Raw genomic sequence first — 22,592 nt, forward strand, 5'->3', positions numbered from 1 at the left:
TTCCTAACAGGTCCACGTCCCATCTGAAAAAATGATGTCTATTAGATCCTTGAGAATCAAACACCCATCTACCTAAATATCATCTATGGATCAAAGTACTGAGACAACCAGATAAAATGCTTGCCCATTTGCACAGGGGAAGTTCATCTCATGGGATATGAGCAACAAAATCTACATACACAACCACAGCTAGGCAAAGTGTAGCTTTCTTACTTGGGGTGATGGTATGGCAAGATCACAGTCTTGATCATGACTCAAGATTGTGTCTCAAATCAAATTCAGAACGAGGCCCAAAATTCAGAATTACAGTATTTAAGCCATAGCCAGAAAGATAAAGGGAATCCCCCCCCCTCATTTTGCAAGGTACTTAGTGACTTAGAGAAGACAGATACAGAAAAAGTTCCCCTCTCCAACAAAAAATAGGCAACACTAAGCCCAGACTCATCTAAAAGAGAAATTCTGAAAGATGCTATCAGCAAAACACAAGGTAAAGTCTGGATCTCAGTGCTTTAGCTTGTGGCAGCAGAGTAAGAAGTATACACAGATTTCCCTTGGATATCATTAGAAGCATGATTACATCCAAGTCATTAACCAAGACTAAACACAGGGCTAATCACAATTTGAAACAAGTAACAGAACCGGGTCTGAGCTAGTCCAAAAAATGTCATGAACTATCCTACCTAAAGGAAACAGAAAAATGCATCTATCTTTACAGTAAGAATATTTTTTATTTTAATTTTATTACCTTAATCGCCTTCCATGCTGTAACCTTACATACTCAAACAATAATAGAACAGGAAGATGCCAAATCCTTACCTTGCTAGCAAGTAAGATGTAGAAGCTAAAATACAGATGTTAAAACCTTTACCAATAAAGGGCATTTTGCTGCCACAATAATAGCGATTTTCCATCCTGGTTTGGAAAACAATACAGACACTTTCATAATGAAACTCAAAGCACTTACACTACACTAGAGAAAGCACTATTTATTCTGAGACAGGCAGAGGTGATTAAGTCTATTAATAGAGCCAGTTATATACAGCAAATACTTCCTGATATAACTGTATGAGACATATGTCAGAAAACAAAATCTCCAAGGAAATTAATGCTTTAAAATTTAAACAGAAAGGTAAGCTTATAATGAATAACAGTAAGAATTTGATTCATCTTCCTCACAAGTCTCCTCAATGGATTTCACACAAAGAATGAATGTCACTGTAAGCTTCCAGAGAAGTATGCAGATGACAACACAGAAGTCACTGTTTTCAAGAGGTAGATACAAGGTTTAATAGGTGCAAAAATGTAGACTTCACTCAAGAGCATGGTCACACGGGAGCCCAGGTACAATGACATAATGAGATTGTTTCTACTATCCTGTTATATTTTCAGTGAATTTATAGTAATGTTAGTCAAGATGATGACTTATGCTTTTACTTAAATGGAACAATCTTGCTATAAAATTAATTCAGGGCTTAAACTTAAAAATAATGGTTTCACTGGTCAAGAAGGCATGATTCATCCACTCTGCCAGATGGGAAGAGGCAATGAGCTACTACAGATATTACTGGTCTAGCCAATTTTGAAACATATTTTTGCTTGAGTAAAAATCCTTTTCCAGAGAAATGCTAAGGGTTAAATCCACTGCCCATTGACATCAACCGACATCATTATTCCTCAGTTTCAAGTGACTGAGCCTTTAGCCATTTCAAAGAGCACTGTGGAATGTGGCAGTGGACAAGCCTTTCAAAGCAAGCTCATTTCATCCTAACTGCTGCTAAAAACACTGTAGGAATTCTAACCTGTACAAAGGTATTAAGACTTCAGTCCATGCTGCAAATGCATTAAAATACCTTTTCTTAAATAAGACTCAAATTCCATTGCGTGCAAGTCCAATCTGATTAAACAGGCTGGATAACAGCCATTCAGGATTCTTGCAGTATGTTCAAACCTTTCTAAGGCTATGTGAGCAGCAGATCAGCAGCAGTGTTGATAAAGGATGGCAGAAGAGGTGTGTTTATACCCACCCATAGACCCTCCCCTCCCCAAACACACCTCCAATGCTTTCAAGTTCTGGATTCCTTGTGAAAGTAACAGAGTGGGTAAAACACACCCTACACTTCCTCAGAACAGTGGACTGATATGACAGTTTGTGAAACAGACAGACAAGTACAAGACCGCTGAACTGAAGGCAACAGGGCCCAGATTCAATTTCATCTACTGTATTCTCCAGTTTTCATGGCTACAGAGCTAAATAATCAACTTTATAGCAAGGGACAAATAGTTCTACTGGAAAGGACGCAAGTTTTTCTCCTTACAAGCACCAAACTTATGCAAACCAACTTGCTGCTTGCCTGTATTTGGAATTTCTACTCGACTCCAATTCATGTGTCAAAATGAGCAGTTTTGTTTCCAAAGCTGCTTGTTCGGTGACAGATCAAAGTGACAAGAGGACAGCTGCCAACCTTAAAGCTAACACACAAAATGGTTTTGGTCAAGCTGATCTGAAAGTAATTCTGAACTGAAACAAAACTTAGAAACTGACTGGATTCCATCATTTATAAAGTACAAATAAAAGGGCAACTATAGTTACCAATTCCACTTATGAAAATGAGGGTTTTATCCCCTCATTTTCACACAACTGATCACTTGGCAAAAACTTCCTAGGACAAGTGCACTGAACCTTGCCAAAAATGCAAAAGAGAAAGCAATAAGGGCAGTGACATACATGTGGGTTTTTTATTTCTGTACGCAATGTAATGTTTAGGCACGTTGTTTGGGACGCCTTCTAAAATAAATCATTGGCCATTGTTTAGAAATCCTTTTGGCTTTAAATACTGGTCAGGAAAACAAATGATGTAAAAAATAAATGAATATGACTATTACAGAAACAAAAATGGTTTTGCATCTAAAAGTGCAGGAGTATTTTAACCCTTTCACCAGACAATGTGGCAATATACAGTATATTGCTTCTGTTTGTTTGAGAAGGCTGTTGGAATTTTACACTGACATAGAAAATTATAAATTACACAGAATTAGTTTCCATAATCACTATATATATACACAAACCAGCTGTGAAAAAACTGGTTCAGAACATACAAATGAAAGCCTCACACAGATCAGTACAGTGAAATTACCAATTAACATGCTCTGCTGCCAAAATTTGTATTAAAAACACTATTTACTTTTAAAATGCAGGTACTGTAATTACATTAGCAGCATGAGCATTTCTTTTACTTGACTTGTCTAAAAGGACTATAGCGTTTTAAATACGCAGATTGTTCTGAAATGTTCCATTGTATAATGCTTGGTATTAAACTAAATCTTGGTGAACTGTTTAAAGGCAGGTGAACCACTTAAACACAACAAGCCATGTGCACTCCAAATATTCTAGTGTTTCACCTGGAAGGTATTGTTTCAAGCAAACTAGACTTAACAGAACATATGGCTTTACAGTAACATCAATTTGTCAACTAAGCTGTTGCAATAAATACTTAAAATCTCTACCAATAGACTTACATTTTTTGATCTCTTTAGAACAATACAGAAAACAATTACCAATTAAAAAACCTGTTGTAAAATGTTGAACACCAAAAAATTCTTATTTAAATCACTTTTGTAAGCTAAACCAACCAAAATAACATTTATAGGGCATTTCAGTTTCAGAAAAAACATGAATTTTCTTTTTCTTTTTTACAAGGTGAAAAATGTAAGAAAACTGCTAAATACTTTGGTCACACTAATCGTCAAATAGTTATGTCTCAAATACATTAGATTTTTGTATTCACTTTTTTATAAAACTATTCTTACAGCCATTTTAACTATAGTAACACTACTGTCATCATTACATGGGTAGCAGGATCTTATTTCACAGGCCCCCCGTTATTTAGAACAATACAATATAAACATACGCAAAAATTATTGGTATTTCTCAATGTGCAATATTTTTACACTTATGAATTTCTGTACAATGTCTTAAAATCTAGAATATAAATGTTGCTGGTCCTGATTCCTTGCGAAATTAGTGCAGCAGTGACTGGCTTCAACAGGGTCAAGATGATATCCTCAAGAAACACTCAAACACCTGGACATCAGTTCTTTCTCTTCAGCAAAGGCAGTAGACATCACATATCATACAGGGCCGTTAACAGATGCCTCTCCTAAATGGGTGTGTTGATCAGTCCTAAGAGGCCAAAAAAGGAGACATAAGAATACAAAAAAAGATCAAAGCAAATTCAAGTAGGTGCAATAAAAACCAAACCAAAAACTAAGAACCCTGGATCCTGTGTAGCAAAACCCGTAAAGTAAAGGAAGGAAACGTGCTAATAACATGCTCGTCCCAATTATCTTCTGCAGTCCAGCATTTCTGGAGTCCTTATTTCCTAAGTAGGCATAGCACTCAATTAACTGAATACACCACTGAAGAATGCGTGGTCTTCATAAACTGATATAATAAGTGATCTCCAGAGACGTGGTATCTCAGAATTACTAATAAAGAGCACATTTCTGATACTTATCCGAATCTTACTGAGGCAAAATGTGATACCAGGAGTATTTAGGGTTGCACTGGAAAGCCAGCAGCTAAGACACAATAGGAAAAAACAGCATCTTAAAAATTTGCTTTAGTTATTAATCTAATCTACAAAGGGCCTTTCACAAATACTTTGAATGTCAGTCCATTAGGTTGAAACCTTCATGAAGTATGGAGGAAAATGGAGAGCAAACCTATGAGAGTGAAAGCAGTAATAGTATATACATTTCTAGATAAAAGTTTAGTGTAAACATGGGCTCAGCTGCTCTGGACTGGCACAAAGAGAGCAAACCAATGCATGAGGACATGAAAAATATGTAAGCAACAGAGGCAAAAAAAACATCTCCATTTCCATTCAGTGCAAGTCTATGGAATACATTTGAAGATTCTCTAAAAGAATGCAAATACTGCTTGAAACTACAGATGAGGAAAGTTACCTGTAACTCCTGTTCTCTGATGGTGGACATCACAGAGAAGCCACTCTGGGGTCCGTGCTCTACATGCACATGACCAGCAGAAGCCCCCTAGCTAAGTCTTTGGCTGCTAAGTTCTAAAAACACTTTTTAAAAAACATATGTAAACATTAGAGAAAAGACAGACAGCACTAGACAAAAGCAAACACTTTTAGAGAAACCTGGAAGGTAAGAAACTAATGCTTCATGGACAGAAGTGTGACAGTCTGCACAACCATCACTCACTTATTAAATGGAAAAAAGTCCATGACAGAACAGGCTCCTAGCAGAGATTACTCCTGCTAGCCACCAGCCAGAGACCTACCTAGGGGACTCCTTCCACTAGTCATATATACATGGAGCCCCAAAAGCACCATTAGGTTTACCTTGGTATTAATCCTGTGCTTATCAGGATCTACTGCAACAGCCACCTTTAGAGAAAGTTCTGAGCTTTGCTGAAGCCAGCAGGATTCAGTGAAAGGAGTTCCTTGAGATTTCTCACAAACTAAAGGCAATCTAGCAAACGGCTAGCTCTGAGAACCCTCTGTTGGTTCAGCCACACATCTTTACTCATAATCACCTAGCACCCAAGGACTTTTTCCCTACAATGTAATACTTATCAACATTTTAAAAAAATTGTTGTCTTGATAAAGACAGCATCTCTAGGAGACACTGTGAAAGAGTTTCTGGGTTTCCCACTTGAAATATACAGGTTTTTTTCTGATTAGAATCTGCTTCTTGATCAAGTTTGAGATTTATGCAGAGCAGGAAGTTAGATTAAAGAGATGTAAGCCTGTTTGACAAATTTAGATTCATAAACAAGTCTTAAAAACCAGAACCAGTATTTAACTAGCTCCTTTCTTCTATCTAGAGTACAATCAGAACAGGCAGTAGAGTTCTGTGCATCAATTCACTAATCTAACTTGGTAACACTGTCACAAAACAGAATGGGGATACTTAAAACTCCCTGCAAGAAAAATATACCTTGATGACTCAAGAGTCTTAGAAACAAATGAAAATTCAACTTGTGAGAACTTAATAAAATAAAGGCAAGCACAGTTTTAGACTGAGCTAAACTCAATCTCTTTAGATCAATCCTGTTAGAAAAGCACACAAACTGCTATGTAGAGAATCGAAAGCATCCTTGAATACAGTTACCTCTGATCTGGACTGCTGTTAGTAGGCTGAAGACCTGAAGGGACCTCTTCTGAAACCTCTGTATTCTCTTCTACTACATATTTACAAGAAGGATCCTGCGAGGTAGTCAATTTTCCTTCCTCACTTAAAAAACAAAACAAAACAAAAGCAAGTCATTATTTAATGCATTTAACTTCGAAGTTTATTTATAGGGAATTTCAGGCAACAGGAGAAAACTGAGACGGGTCCGTATTTTACATGCAAATGGATTTTAAGTTATGATTGCAATATGAAGATCAAGCACATGGCTCTAGACTTCACAAACACCTAATGATGCACTGGTGTTTACATCCATTAAAACTTGACTGGATAAAAGGGCAGGAAACACAGTGATTGCAAATAAGATCAGAAAGGAAAAAAGGAATGTATGTGATGCCTGAAGTGATAACAATCATGAGCCTTTACTATACATACCGATAGGATTTCAACACTCTGAAGCCAGAAGAATGCAAAAATGGAAGAAAGTATAAAAGAAATTCAAGATTCCCTCAGAAAGCGACATTTATAAAGTCTGTCCATGAAACATACCAGCAAAATCATTAACTCATCACTATCTTACATAATAAACTCCCTAGTAACTCCACAGTGAATACTATGTATGGTTTATGGGGTACAAAGACTGCAGCCCAATCTACTTCGCAAACTTCCTCTTGTAGACAAAAACCAACAAAGTTCAGTGAAAAAGCTGTACACTCACACTATGTAAGACAGTACCATGTAACCAGGCAGCCTCAAAAGTATTAGTGAACAAATCTTCTGGTCTGCCTCTAAACCCAAACTTTTCTGCCTCACTACTCCACCCTCTTCCACCTCAATCACATCATTATGAGCGAATACAAATTTGAGCATATATACCTGCAAGAGATAGTTATAAAGTAGCTCTGAAGTAGACAAACATCAATCTTATACCTCTGTAGCAACAAATCTATTTATTCAAGAAGTGCCAATCTCCTCTGCTGGTTTTCTTCCTATTCTCACAGTTCTCCTTTCCATGGATCCTTTAAATTTCAATGAATCCTTCTCTTTTCTCCTTCTATCCTGCAGAGCCTGCAAAAATACTGTCTTTTGCATTGCAATCTCTCATCAAGTTTTCCCCATCTAATCTCCCCATCTCATTTGCCTTGATACTCTTCGCATTCCTTCCAAATAAAATACTTGTCGCCATCACCATCGAAAGCGATGTCCTAGGTTTTTTTTCTTTTTTAAAGAGGCAGTCTCTGCTGGCATTCTTCCTACTTGTTCTCCACTCTGAACTAAGTTCAGAAATCACATTTTTGTCCTTTTCATCTTTTCACAAATTAACTACCCCACTTATAAATCCCCTCAATGTTGACTTCAACATCATCAATTTTCTATTCCCATAAACCTAGATAAAACTGAAGTCTGGAAGCATCCACTTTGAAAGGCAAACAGGCCAGAGCAGGACTCCCCTCACTACTTTAACTCTCCCTTGCTTTAGACCTTTCCCCAGCAGGCTGGTTTAAAAAAACGCCACTTGAGCATTGACTCACTATGAAGCTGCACGTGTCTATCAGAGTAGAACAGTCTCTACGTTTAAGACCACACCGTTGAGCCCCCTTGTATGTTCCTTTGACATTTCCCTTCCAAATCAAGATCTGAGAAGTTTTCAATATACAATAGGCCAGAGTACCTGGTAATCTCATCTGGGCTCCGTTTCCCATAAAAGATTGGACCAGATAAACTTTCAAGGTCCCTTTTGACTGGGGCAATTCTATGATATTGCCTCCCTTTGTACCTCTATATCCTTTTAACTACAGTTCTAGCAGGTAATTCAATGAAGGGAAGCAGGAACTGTCACCAGATGCTGCCTCCTCATGTTAGTTTTTGCAGCAGTATCACAAGTCACACAACTTCGATGTGCATGTGACCTAAACTAGCATAAGGAGAAGTTTAAAGACACCATGGATAACTAAACCAAATTTCTGAACATCTAAAAGTGAAGACCATGTAAAAGCATTGTGCAAAAGACAACAAGCTGGAAGGCAGACACATCATTTACTACATCAGCAATGCACTATGGATGGCGTCATGTGACATGGATCTGCACGGAGTCCCAACACCTCTCTAAAGTGCTGTGGTTAATTCCTGTACCAATGCCATTTGATTTAGAAGCACTGTGCAGTCACCAATTTTCCCTCCTCTGTGCTGAAAAACCATCAGAAGTTAAGTCACTTAGATAACCAAAATGATGGAATCAAGAGTGGCTGAAAGCTGTTTGGTTTTCAAGGTCTGTTCATTTTGGATAGTTCAGGAATTATCTTCTACCACTTCTAATGAAGTAAATTAATTTAAACAACAGGCAGTGTAAGAAGTAACTCTGGAAAAGTTTTTTATACTGGAATCAACTGGGGGTTGGTTTTTTAAGCAATTTCCAAGACATGCTGACAATTTCTTTTTAGCATTTAAAGCTACAATATGGACAGATACTACAAAGTTGTTCTAGAAGAATGAGAAGAGGGGTGCCTGTCAAAATGCTCTAGCAGTGTGTTCCAATTTGTCAACATCAGCGTGGAGCCAGAACAAGTCAGCTTCAATAAAGGCAAAATTTTTGCATGTCATACTGCTTGTAGCCTCTGTTTCCCAACATAAATATTTGATACTAAACAAAAATCACTTGATCATTAAATCTGAGATCCCAATATCTTAGTAGATAGGATGGAGTAGACAACACTGAAATGTGCTTTATTCTCATAAAAGGATTGCAGTGTTGATATAATATACAATTTGACCATGTTTTAAGACACTTATTCCTAAATCTTTGTATCAGAAAAATCTTTGTATCAGAAGACAGCAAAATTAAGAAGTTGTTCTTCCCATTATTCTAGAATTCCATGTGCCACCTGTAGTCCAGAACAGATTTAATACCATCGTGCATACCACCAACAGTCATCACCCTAAGTGTCTGATGAGCTACACTCAAAAGCAGTGCCTGCCTGGCCTTCAACTTCTGCCTTCCATCCTCCTGGATGATAAGAATGAAATTCCAATCCAAATCTAAGAATTCTGTGCAAAATTTTAAAAGCTTAGTTTTGATATGCAATGTTTAAAGTACTGTACATGAAAAATGCACAATAATGTGCATCAGAGACAAAAGCTGAGTCAGTCCTCTGCTAATAACCTTGCACTGAAACTAAGGCTTGATAAATAAAGTCACATGTTATAGTAACTAACTAAGAAGTCAAATTTCAAATCAGTTACTTTGAAAGGTTTCTAGCATGCCTCTGGCATTATCACTTAAACTCTCTTTGATGATACAATGTTCCATCAACAGTGTTGTATTTACATGCTGGGAAGACAAACAGCATTCTTACCTTTTGAAAACGGCGGTTTCAGTTTTAGCATCTACAGTTAGGCTCAGTGTCTCCTTCATGCTGCCATTCATGACTGTCTCGGTTACCTTGTCTGCATTTTCCACATCATCCTCTCCATCTGAGCTGGCCTCCATAGCAACACTTCCTGGGGCTGCAAGTAGAAATAGAAGCAATTCAGCATATGGCTGGTTATGTTTCTATTTCATGGGCAAGCACATAAGTCAATATATCAAGAATGCTATTTTTGCAGCTTTGCATACTTCTTGAATTCTTCCTTACAGAGAATGTCACCTTTCTGCAAGTGCTGCAGAGAGCATGAGATTACTTACAGATGGTTTAAGAAAGTCTGTAGCTTTTAAAATTTTGACTGACACTGGTTACTGCAACAGTTTTGCCTAAACAAGGCCTTAGTAGGATTATGGTGACCAATTACGCTTCTGTACAGTCAAATTCATGAAGTCTACACAGCACAAATTTGACTTTAGACTTCTGAGTACTGACAAATCTTTGGGATGTCCAGTGTGTCTGGACTTCTCACCTGCACTTCTTGCTCTCTCTGGAAATAATAGATACAAAAAAAATCTCATCAAAATATTTTGTCCTTTTACCAGTTCGTACACATAGAACAAACCATTAGGGCATGCATAGTGAAGGTGGCTTTAGAAAGGAATTAGCAGGAAGGAGAAATTTGAATACATTAAGGCTACTGGCTTACTGCCACACAGGTCAAGACTGGAGGCTACCATTCTTTTTGAGCATTAGCTCAGCTAAATGCTGACACAAGTGAGAAGATTCTCTAACAGAACAAACTTACAAACTTTGTTTCTTTGTAATGCTTTTCTGTTCATGAAGTGTGAACTTTTTAGAGGGACCAGTAACACTGGCTCTTGTTTAAACTGGAAACTATTATAAATAGTTTATAAATTCTTCAAAAAGTCACTTTAAATAACCGTCAGAACAGCAGCAGAGTCAAAGAGGAGTCTAAACCTAACATTTTTAAGTCCATGAAAATTTTTCTTATGTGCAACTCCTATGATCAAGCCATTTGCATTTGGAAATGCAGTGCAGTTTACTTACTCTCTAGCTGTGTTGTAAGAGTAGTTGCATTTGCACTCAAGGGATCACCTGGATCTGTGTTTGTTTCCATTTCCACAGGAGAATTACTTCTTAAGGAGTCTTTTGAGCTTCAAATAGAATAAAAAAACTTCAGAAACATTTCTGAGTACCAAAATGAAGTATTCTTAAGACAGTACTAGTTCTCTACGAAAGCTATAAGGCCTAGAACTATACTGAAACTGAATTAAGCAAGTTTGTTCTAAGAGTGCTGGAAAGACAGGCTAAATAGAAGTTTAGTAATGCAAAATGCACCAGAACTGACCTGAGGGTGTTAGATGGCAACCTTATTTTCACTTGATTTTGTTACATTACTAGTGGACATGTCCCTGGTAACTAAGGCATACAGGTAATCACCAGCTCCTTGCAGTGTTTCCAAATATTTTTAACCGTTTTGCTAAATGCATTTTTCCAATTTGATAGTTCTCTGTTGAAACTGCCAGCGCAGTCATAAGCCACTACAAAAGTGATTTCAGTACTTAATTTTATATACAGTACACCTACAAGTTCTTCATTTTAAAGGAACTCAGATGACAAGATTTGGCCACTTGAAAAACGTCACCATTCACAGAAAGTATCTTCTATCCAGTAATGTGGCAACTTCAAGTCTTCATTTTCTAGGCCCTTCATTTGATTATCAATTTACCTGCCTCAATCATGAAACAACACAATTTTATGTTGGGAAAAAAAAAATCATACTTTTATATTGGGCTGTTTTGTTGCCAAGACAGAAAGTCAAAAGCCAAATGTATAAAAGCAAAGTCTTCCAATACGAGAAGGAATTAGTTCTTGACTGCCAATATTTGGCAACTCAAAATTTACATCTATTTAATTGGGTACATACACAAGACTTCAGTAGAGTGTAGAGTTCAATCCAAAAAAAGAACAGCATTATCTTGTGTGTTCTCAAAATCATGCAGAACTACTTAACCTATTTATCACAGCTGCATAACAATATGAAATTTTAAATAACACTAGTACCCACCCATCCTGGAAAGGGAGTTCATGCAGACAGATGCTGCTGGAACACACAACACTCTTCAGACACTTCACATACACCAGCAACACAGGCTTGTGTAGAGACAGACACCCCAAGAAAACCAAACTCACCCTGAATAACTGACACTCTTACCTCAAAGAGGATGTGAAGTCAGAAAAGGAAGCCCAGCCAGTTTCTTTAGCTGGCACAGATGCTTCAGTACTCCACACAGCAGAGCCAACAGAATCCAGACTGGCAGCATGTGCAGTCTCCATGGGTACATCAAAGTTCGCTGACCAGTTAGGTGCTGAAAAACCATCACCAGGGTCATTAGAACAAATTTCTATAAAGAACACAAGTGCACATATGCCTAACACTGATTCCCTCTATGGACATTTCATAAAGAGAAGCAAGATTCATAACTAGACTTGAAAGCACATGCAGAAAAATCCTGTACATCCTGTTAAAAAATTAATGTATTCCCTAAAAGGAAAATTCTGCTAGTAAGGCAGAATTTTAAGATCATTAATTCAGCGTACTCTGCTAAAAAAAAAAATTATCTTTAGAACAAAACTAATAGAACATTAAATCACAAGTACAATCCTGCTTTATCCTTTAAATTAACCTCAGTATTTGTTACCATTTTCCAAACTAATTTTTATAATAATGAAAATCACAAAAGTTTTTATCCCTTTTTAAATTTCTTCAAATAATTTCTCATGCACTAACACCACTGCTAAATTTCAGGAAAGTTTAAGGCTTTTTACAACTTAAAATATTTATTGATATTGTAAATTTGGGAGCAACTGTGAATAGCATCTAATTTAGGATAGGTCAATTCAAAAAACTTCACCTACCCAAGGGAAACATGTTTTTCATTAACACTTACATACAAAAAAACAGGCTGAAAAGGAAGCTCTGACTAGCAATTAGAAATTCCAACCCAGGCAGATATGGGAGGAGACCCACATGGATCAAAACTTGTTTGACACACAGATGCCAACGACACCAATCTGACAAAAGAAAAGAAAACCCTTAACTTTTCCTTCTAATTTAATTCCTTACAGTCTAGATAAACACAGGGCTTTTACCTACAGACATTGCCAGTTTAACAAAAGCCAGTTTAATCTGACTTGAATGTGAAAACTTTTCAACCTATTACATCAGTTAAGATTCCACATAAGAGTCTCCTGATGTGTATCTTTCACTCACATTTGAAACCAGAACAATGCAAGTTCACTGATCTTCTGTAGGAAGTCTTCTAAAAGAGCACTGTTAGACAAAAAGCGGGTCTGAAAGGCTTCCAGTAAAAATACCATCTTTTGGGTTTGGATAGTAACATATCAGGTTTTTGTAGGCACTCAATATTAATAAACGAGCATTTAATCCTCCCCTTTCTGACTACTCCTCCTTTTTAACTCTAGAAGAGTAGAAATATGAATTTTAAAGAGAGTAAGTAATTTAAGACATGTAAGGAATTCAAACTTCCCAGTATGTGCATGCTCTGTGACAAGTGGGAAAGACTAAGACAGTTGGAATAAAAGCAGTTAACAAGGAAACTCGTACAAAATCAGGCCGCTAGATCTAACAATTTCCTAGAATCCAAAGCACCAGAAAAAAGCTACGTACGTTCACTTAAGTCTACTTCCATTTTGTCCTCTGTATTGGTGTGGGATTCGAACAAGTCTTGTTTAGTTCCATCCTCTTCTTCAGAATCTGTACTTTCTTCACTGTCTGTACTGCCCGAGCTACAAATACAAAGAGAGAGTTTACACTCTGGTTTTAGTTTAACATCCTGGGCACAATGAAATACTGCAGAGTTTCAGGCTAGAGAGAACTACAATTATTTCTGACAGATTACTTGAGGTATAATTTTTGGCTCTTAGTATTCCCCTCATTTCTCTCTCAAAGAAACAAGGTTTAAGATTTTTCTCTTGATCACAGGAAGAGGCTTTCAGTAGATATTGAGAAAGGCTGCACAGCCCTGAGTTTTTGGGCCTAGATGCTCCTTCCGCTCAATGACTTTTCCTTTGTTCACAGCCATATTCATACTGTAGTGAAGACAGCAAGGTCTAACAGAGGTGTGGAGCTAGGCAGCCTTGTCCAAAGCAAGGATGGCCAGGCCAGTTTATAAGCAGAAGGAAAGAATATACAGCAGGGAAAAACACCAAAACCAACAAGCTATGAAAGCCAAAATGCACCTTCTGCAAATTATGGCTGGAAAACAAATCACTAGAGCCACATGTCCACTCATTTCTCCACAGAATGGAAATACCTAGTTATGCTGGACAGTCTGTACTAACAGACAGACTGAACCAGAGGACAGCTGTATTACTGCAGGCTCACTACACTGCTACTTGGATAAGAAACACCCTTCTCACCTGGAACGCCTCTGGGACTCTGGTGCAAATGCAATATGTTTTTCTTCCCAAATGTCTTCTTCATCAGAGCCACCATCATCAAACTGCTGTATCCGCTCCTTACAGCATGCCTCAAACAAGGCAATATTGCCCTAAATACAGCAAAAGTATAAAATCCATATTTCATTAGTAAACATCTTGAAAATCATGACTATTCTGAAGAGAATCTAAAGCATTTCTCTAAAAGCAGCAGAAAACCAGAATGTCTTAATTTAAAGTTTGTCAAGAAAATACACAGTGCTGGTTGTTTTACTTGGCTAGTAACAAGCTGAGTGGACCAAAGAACACTCAGGAACTTCCATCATATTTAAAAATGGGATGTGGAAGTGACCCCAAAGAACTTACCAGACAACCAGAGCACAAAGTACTCCAGCTTTACTTTCGGTAGTGGGGGGGTTATTTTAGCTCAACCAACAAATAATATTGAGGTTCAGAGATTCTGTCCTTACCTTCCTATCTCACTGAAGATTTAAATAGCTTCTAATCATAAATTTGTGCAATATGCACAAATCAGATCTAAGCCCAATCTTAAAACCAGTTATACAAATTAGAAGCAATTCTGCTTAATACTGATCAGAAAGAACCATAGTGTCTTCCAATTAGCAAATCTCATGATACGGGAATCAGGCAGGGTAAGTATCTTCCAGTGATTTCCACATAAAAGGAGTAAATATACAACCTGCCAAAACTCTGAGGTCGTGCCAAAACTTAAAAGACAGTAATTTTTCTGGTAATACTGGAACACATACTTACGCTTTCATTTGTATTGAGGGTAAAGTTGATGTCTGAAACCCGATCAAAAGAAACACTACAAGAAAAAAAGAAATGTACTCAATAAAACAGGACTTTCTATTGCGACATGAAGACATTTAATTTCTGTTTGGTTTCTTATATTCCAATAATCTAAAAATAGAAGATAAAAGACAGTCTACAACACAAAACACTAAAAATTACACACCAAGGAGACCTGGCATTCCTATGATTTTTTTTTTTTAACCGTTAAATATTTTTAACAAAAACACAGAACACTGCCATCTACAGTTAGGTGTATGCAATAAGTCTAAACAAGCATAACTGAAATTAGATACCCAAGTCTCAAATACTGTATTGCTATGCACTGGAAAAAACCTAGGCCTAAAGAATGCCTAACCTGACTATGCTGTACCATGATATACCTCAAAATCCTGCAAATATCTGCATCTGCAGTTTTTATATATTTTAACTGATTTCACCCTTCTATCAAAGGACCTTCTCGACAGGAAGCAACAAAACGAAAAACAGTATCAAGTTCTGTTTCTTAACAAAAGAAGAACTCCACAAATATTTTTTAACCAATCACTGAAATATTTTCCCAAACATAACACTATACATAAGGCCTGACACATCTTTACATATCAGAAGAGTTCATAGGTTCTTTGTCTAGCCATGAGTGCATTCAGCAGAGCCCACATGACTCCTCCTCTAATATTCATTGCATTCCGAAGTAGGGAAAAGGTAAGTAGTCTAAAGGAACTAAGTTGTGAGTGACTGTATTACTGCATGATGCTATGCAGGTAACTTAGAGTGTAATTGATTCTTCCACAGAAGACATAACTTCAAAGTAACTTCACCTACAGCTTAATTCAACTCATGAGTACATCATCAGTGTACCTGTCACAGGTCTTGAGACCTCTTTATGTAAGTAGTCATCTTCTTTCTACCAAGAGAACAGACTTCCAAAGGCATGAACTTTAAGGAATTCCAATTCCTATCCTTCCCAAAATCCACTTGCTTCTAACAAAGTTAAGGAGCATCCTGTGTTACTTCATCTATCACATCTTAATCTCTAATCTCAGCAGGTTCTGTAGTGTAAAAAAGCAGCAATGCTCCTTGGATGGAAGATACAAGCTTCAGTCATAAACATGTCTTCAGAAGGGCACTGAGATTATTATAAAAACACCCTTCTAAAAACCATCTTGAAGTAATGTTTTTTATTCCTACCTGCATGTTCTGGCATGCCATGCCATGAAATCTTATAAAAACAATGATGAACTTTACCATCTGCAAGAACCCCTATTCTCCCCTTTTCCCTTTAATGCATCCATTTACTTACAAAGATACCAGCTTTTTTGAGGGGTGTTTTCTGTTGTGTGCTGGTTTTTGTTTAGTTTGGGGTTTTTTAACCTGACCAAGACTGTTCTCATTTCCTCATCTTTAACTAACACTATTTGTAGAAATCAGTCTTAACGGCCCCGATCTTATAAACAAAGATAGATTTACAATGCCCTTCCTTACTCTCCCCTACAGAAAAGTACACTGAGAGACATACTGTTCCTGTCATCTGTTCCAGGAAAAGTCAGAAGTAGAGCTATTCATCTGGTCATCAGCAGGGGACAAAACCCACTTTGGGACAGAGAGAAAGTGAAAGTGCCCCAAACAATGTTAGGTCAACAGAGAGTCATAGCTGTCTGTTAAAAAGACTCTTAAAAAGCAGAGTTGTAATTCAGTTTTTTGTTCACAAGCACAGTGTTCTCAACATTGGCACAACCAGAAGATTAGAAAGAGAAGCTGCTGCTTCCCCCTGTTCAGGGAGGCTTCTTTCAATGCACACTGATTGCACAAAAAGACAGGACTGACTGGCAACTGCTTCACATCAGTAAATGCTTGTACTTATCACCAGCAAAACCACAGCCAAAAACACAGTCAGAAAGAAAACTCACAAGACTATAGCCAAATTCAGTGTAACATTATACTCACTTGCCAATGTCATCTTGATCAGCAAACTTCTCATCGTTGAAGCCAAACTGGTCAATAAAATTGGACGTCATTTGTTGCATCTGATAATCAGAAAAGGCCTGGCAACCCCAGGACCAACGACAGTGATATAATGATTCTACTAATACTCTAAAATCTATTTGCCCATTTTGCTTCAAAGAAATAAAAGTCTATCTAAACTAAACATAAAAGGACAGGAAAATGATTTGTCTTAACCTCTGAATTTTGAAAGGTAGCATCAACTACAACTCCACTCACATTTGCTGATTTGAAAGCCAATCTAACAGCTTTCAATAAAGAAGTTAAATCTATTAACCTTAACCAGCACCTTTCCAAATGCACCCCAAAGAAACAGAGGAACAACACTATATAAAAGAAAAAGCTGTCTTTGCCCAATATAAATAGTAAGAACCAGAAAATTAAACTATATATAGACACTAAAACACAGTTGTATATTTATTATGCAGTTGTCACTAGCAAAATCAGTCTCAGGCACACACACCAGCAGCATCTATCAAATATTAGAAGAATTAAACCACTGAACATTTCACATCTCAGTGCAGTGTCACTGACACAACTGTGCTGGTTTTTTTATATAAAGATGAGTGTCAACTGCCAGCAGATTGGTATATACACTAAGGTAATTGTGGGCATCATCTATCCCTAACAATAGCTTTTGTCTCTTATTTCCCAGGACTATCATTAAATTATAAATTACTACACATCCTCTAGGGACTTTTAATAACATTATTTTCATGTGTAAAGTCAGCCAACACTAAGATATTCTAGGAAATAAAGCTGTCATGTCAACTCTTGGTTTCTTGCCCAGGTAGCTGAGGGGACACAGTATGGTGGTAAAGTTGAACAAAGTGAATATGGAAAGAAAACAAAACAACGATCAAAAACCCCAAGTTTAGATTAAGTCATTATGAAAATTGAAGGAAAAAGAAAATATATATAAAAGGAGGAGGTATACAGCAAGACAAACTTGAAAGAAGCAGCACTGGACCATCTGCATTTCTCCAGATTAACTACCTGGAACTGCTGGGATTGCCTAGGCACAGCAGGTCACTAAGGGGATGCATGAAAAGCACAGAGACATTAGAAGATCTTACTTTCTCACTAAAGCTGCTAAAGATAGCACCCAACTTATCAAGTTTTTGTACAGGTGCACCTTATAGGTACAAAAGCACTTAATCAGATAAAAATGCATCAGATTCTTAAAGACTGAGCCACCACCCACAATTCAATCTAAGACAAGCAATTACATATTATAAAAACTAAAGAAAATGCAAAAATAGCCAATATTAGATTAGGTAGTTACTACACAGCTGTTAGTGTCATCTGAAAGATTTTGGTTAGTAACCCCAACAAATACTGCATCTAAAGCATCTGATTTCATCTAAGTGATCTATCGGTAATCTTGCGCCACAAGGCTCCCACTCTTTCGCTACCAGCAAAAGAATTCAAAGAGATGCTTATGAGTCTGGTAAGACACAGTTGTGTGCATGCACACATGCCTATTAATTTAAACTTTCTAGATTTATATTTGTTTGTGAGAAAAAATAAAAGTTCCACTGCTTTTTAAAAAATTACTTAACTTACTTTTACAGAAAGAGCAACTTAAGCTGTTAAAAGAATTCAACTCACCTGCTGCAAAGAAGAATCCTGTGAGAACCCGGTTTCTTTAAAGTCTATTTCATCATCACTGGAAGAATGAATGTGGCAGGTAGTAACCTAGACAAATAAATTGGGTCATTGGCATAGTAGATAATGCATTTGTTTATTTCAGGTAAATTGTTTTAATGCTCTTTCTATCCTACAGAAAACAGAGGAGTTTGGAGGTTAAGTTTTCAATTAAGTTTTACTGTTATTACATCAAGTACCTCCTAGCATATGATTATGTATCTAAAGAGCCAATTAGTGCCATTTTTCATAAGCCTTAAATTCTTCCTCTTTACATGATCCTTCTTTTGGTCTTGACCAAGATGTAGTTTCTACCAAGAGGAAAAATAATATTCATCTGCAAGCCCTACACACTTCTTTGCATTCCAAGGCTCAAGAAAAAATGCCTTATGTATATCTTTTAGTCCTGTTCCTAAGTTTCACAGTTTCAGATGAATTTCCGATTGCTTCTATTGACACCTGTTAACATCATGCTCAAGTTAATATTTATGTTGAAATAGTGAATTCAACAATTAATTATAGTCCAAGTAACAGAAGACTAGCACAAGTTAATGAAGCCACATGCAAAGCACACATTCCTGGAGAAGTCAGGTAAAATAAAATTCATTAATTCATCTGCTGACATCAGAAACTGCCTCTGCTTCTTAAAGTCTCCAAGTGATTGATCTTAGACTGTATTTTTAACATGATTACACAAACCTCTTCTATTTAAGTGTTTTTCCAAAAGTGTAATCACTACAACTGCATGCAGAAGAAATGTGGCAGGTGCACAACAGTAAGCAAAGTTACTTAAGCAACATCAGTAACACAGGCAGCGGAATGCAGGTACCAGTCTTCTTTTAAACTTGTACTGGGTCATTTACATCCTGTAGAGAAAGCAATCAACAGCAGCTCCTGCACTTTTAGCTCATACTCTCAAGCAGACTAGAGTTTTCAAGGATATGACCTTGAAGAGGTAATGAAATCCTCCTCCTTGCAGATTGCCTGGGATTAGCTACACTAGGTAATGAGTTAGTTAGCTATTACAAGCTGATCGCCTGCATTATGCCTGCACAAATATTACTGATATGGCTTTAGCTGAAAAGTAAAGTCAAGAATTATCACTTCCATAACTCAGCAACTAGAGGGACTTCTTAAAAGTACACTGGATTTTGGAAGACTAACAGTGCTGCTGACAAAAAGAAACCATCCAAGTAAAGCAGCAGCAATTTTCATACCTTACCCATCACTACTTACCAGATCCACTGTATTCCTCTTGTTGGTTTCTCCTAAAGAGCTTGTGCAGAATGTTTCCCATCGCTCTCTCACCTCCTCTGGAAGCTCTAGCACAGGAAACAAAACACCAAACCAATTAGAATCTATCAACAATGAAGCATCACTTAATTTTCAAATATTTTTTCTGCTCTACCAAAAATACTAGTAAGAAAATATACATCCTCCTAAATCCATAAATATAACTCCATCTAGCAAACAAGTCCAAATTAAGCAGGTCAGCACCTCTTTGCATCTATTTCAGGGAGCTTTAACACTGCTTGCAATGACAATACTTAGGCGTTTGTTTAAGGAAGATTGCTTTAAATAGAATACTTCAGAAGTAATCCAGTTATTTTTTTTATTTAATCCAACAACTGCCTTCTAATTTAAATTTGCTTAATATCCTTAGCATTTGATAATGAAAGCCCTGAAGATAAAGTTAGGACCACGAATGAATACCTTTGATGAGCTGCTGGACTAGTGTGCTGTTTGGCCCCTTATCTGTACTGTGCACAATGCAGTTTGCTATCCTTGTCAGGTGACCCATGTAGCCGTGCCTTCTTCCTCCTTCAGCCCTGCAAGAGACCAAGAGTTCATGTGCTGCACTCAGAGCAACTCTGATACCCTAGGTTGTTGTAGAACACTGCCAGAGTCAATGGCACACAAGACAATGAACTGGAGTTCTTTAGTTAGACTTGCATCCTAAAATCAAAGGTTCACCAAAATATTTAAGAATTTAAGGTATCAACTGGTTTGACTTCACTTAGCCAGTTTAGGAGAGTTAACAAGCATATGAAGTATCAAGAAGCACATACAAGTGTTTGTACTGCTTTTGTGTGTGTGTGTGTTTGTGCATGTGTGTGTGTGTAGAAAGCAAAATGCACACAAAATAATCAAAATGCATTAGCAAAATAATGACAGAATTAGCAACTGATTCAGAGTTTTTAGGAAATTCCTGTTGCTGAGAGCATTTTACAAAACCCAAAACCACCAAATAGTCCCTCAGAGCTTTCAGCCTATGATCAAAAGGGAAAAAGCATTCTTAAGTATGCTTCAGTATTTCAGGGCTTCTTAGCATTACATGTAGCATACCCATTTAAAATTAGCGTCATTGCTTTCCTGAAATTTAGGAACAACATTTGCATGCTTACCAAAGCTAAAATTACAAAGCCACTTAAATATTTCACACAGAACTGCTCTGCAGAAACAGGAATTACCAGATGTTAGAGTAGTGCTCTGAACACCTACTGCCAGTTGGAACCATTCTAAATCTGACCAAATAGCAATCATGAGAGATCCAGCTTGAACTGATTCTCTAGCATTTGGCTGCAAGCCAACCAGACTTTTGCCACATCAATTTATGGTTTTGTGTTTTAAACAAAAATCAAGTAAGACCCCCTCACCCAGCTAGACAAACCTCCCATGATTGAAATCTTTGTAAAGCGACAGCAGCTCATGAAATACTTTATGTTATGCAAGCACAGATCACATGATTTTATTTTCCACCATCATCATCTAACATATGAGGTAACTGAAATTATGTTGTGTCTATGCAAGATATCACGAATAAACTACCACAGTGTTTACAGCTTGCTTAGGTAACAAGCACACTCAAAATAAGCAGCACATGATAGCAGCAAAGGTTATAGTTTCTAATACAGGATATGACATAGAGCACTTCTATTTGACAAACTAGACTGACTTGACATTGCCTAGCCAGAAAGTCTGGAATACAACGGTATCTTTTGTTAGCAAATGTTTATTAATCCCAGCGAACCAAACCACTTTTACTAAGTCAGATTTTTACCAGCAGAAAGCAGTCACCCTTAAGCTTCTAGAGCTGCTTGAAATAACATTAAGCGACAGAACACAAATGGACTAAAAAAATAACCATTTCCTGAAACAGTTAAGCTAAAAGTTTTATCTTTTTACAGCTGGAGCCACACCTCTACAAAACTGGATAAAGGAGGAATTCATTCTAAGTTTGTTTCCAGATAAAGCACTACCGAAGGTTTGAAACACTATTTTCTTCATTAGTATTCCCAAATGTGAGACTAAATATTTAATTATATCATTTTTATGGTAAGCACTGGATCAAGAACCATCTTATCCAAGTAAAACTTAAGTTTTAGTTGGAATTATAGGAAAACTTTTCATATTTCTCTCTTACAAGAATCTAACTGCCAGTAAAGTTGGCAATTCTCTATAACCTCAGGAGAACTGATAAAAAATGAAAGACATTAAGGGAGCATGTTTTCTACAGTTAAATTTAGCACATGCCTTTTTCTATTATCCCCCTCTTCACCATCCTTATTTCCAGGTCAGTTACATTAGCCATATATTTACTATCTGATTCACTTCAGATACGAATGTTTTCATGAGTGGAATTCCATCCAACTAGCAGCACCACCCCAGCTGTCAATTCAGTATTTTGACAGGTCAGAACTAACATTTACTGTTCAGTACCTCCAGAGCTAAAATTATTTGGCCTTCATGAGAACATTTTACCACCTCGGGTGACAACTGAGGGTTTTTTCCCTGCTACAGAAACAGTTTCTACTATACTAATGTCCTATATTAGCAACTTGAAGCCTACATCCTTTCAAACACGGAACTTTAGAAGGTATTCTATTGCTGAGGAATTCGCTTTTACTATTTAGGAGTCTGATGCTCCCCAGTACGCGATATGCTTTGATGTATTCACAAGTAATTCCCAACTGCTCTGAGAATACTAGGGAAAAGCATCCCCTCAAAACTTACAGTATGTTTATTTTTTTATTCGAACATGGGTAAACTTTAAAGATCATAGTAATATCTTATACATGGCAAGAATGACAACTCTTGCGCTCCCAAATAGCTACAGGAAAAAGAATTAGA

General features: G+C 37.1%; 1 protein-coding gene across 5 annotated transcripts in view; it reads right to left on the reverse strand.

The window, feature by feature from the left end:
- Positions 1-2,712: 2,712 nt before the first annotated feature.
- The window catches only part of PPP6R3 (protein phosphatase 6 regulatory subunit 3), a 50,105-nt gene continuing 30,225 nt past the window's right edge, over positions 2,713-22,592 (reverse strand). For 3 of the 5 annotated variants that reach the window (XM_084208188.1, XM_084208189.1, XM_084208187.1), the window contains 12 exons: positions 20,175-20,290; positions 19,698-19,783; positions 18,426-18,512; positions 16,758-16,855; positions 14,775-14,829; positions 13,983-14,113; positions 13,231-13,349; positions 11,755-11,908; positions 10,587-10,693; positions 9,510-9,660; positions 6,139-6,261; positions 2,713-4,180 (listed from right to left, as the gene is read on the reverse strand). In XM_084208188.1, coding sequence (XP_084064314.1) covers positions 4,129-4,180; positions 6,139-6,261; positions 9,510-9,660; positions 10,587-10,693; positions 11,755-11,908; positions 13,231-13,349; positions 13,983-14,113; positions 14,775-14,829; positions 16,758-16,855; positions 18,426-18,512; positions 19,698-19,783; positions 20,175-20,290 — 1,279 coding nt within the window. In that variant the 3' untranslated portion in view covers positions 2,713-4,128. Of the gene's footprint in view, positions 4,181-6,138; positions 6,262-9,509; positions 9,661-10,586; positions 10,694-11,754; positions 11,909-12,393; positions 12,615-13,230; positions 13,350-13,982; positions 14,114-14,774; positions 14,830-16,757; positions 16,856-18,425; positions 18,513-19,697; positions 19,784-20,174; positions 20,291-22,592 lie in introns of those variants that run through there. The other 2 variants (XM_084208190.1, XM_084208191.1) reach the window with 2 other exon arrangements.

Source organism: Fringilla coelebs (assembly GCF_963513975.1).
Source record: "Fringilla coelebs genome assembly, chromosome: 6".
NCBI lineage: Eukaryota > Metazoa > Chordata > Aves > Passeriformes > Fringillidae > Fringilla > Fringilla coelebs.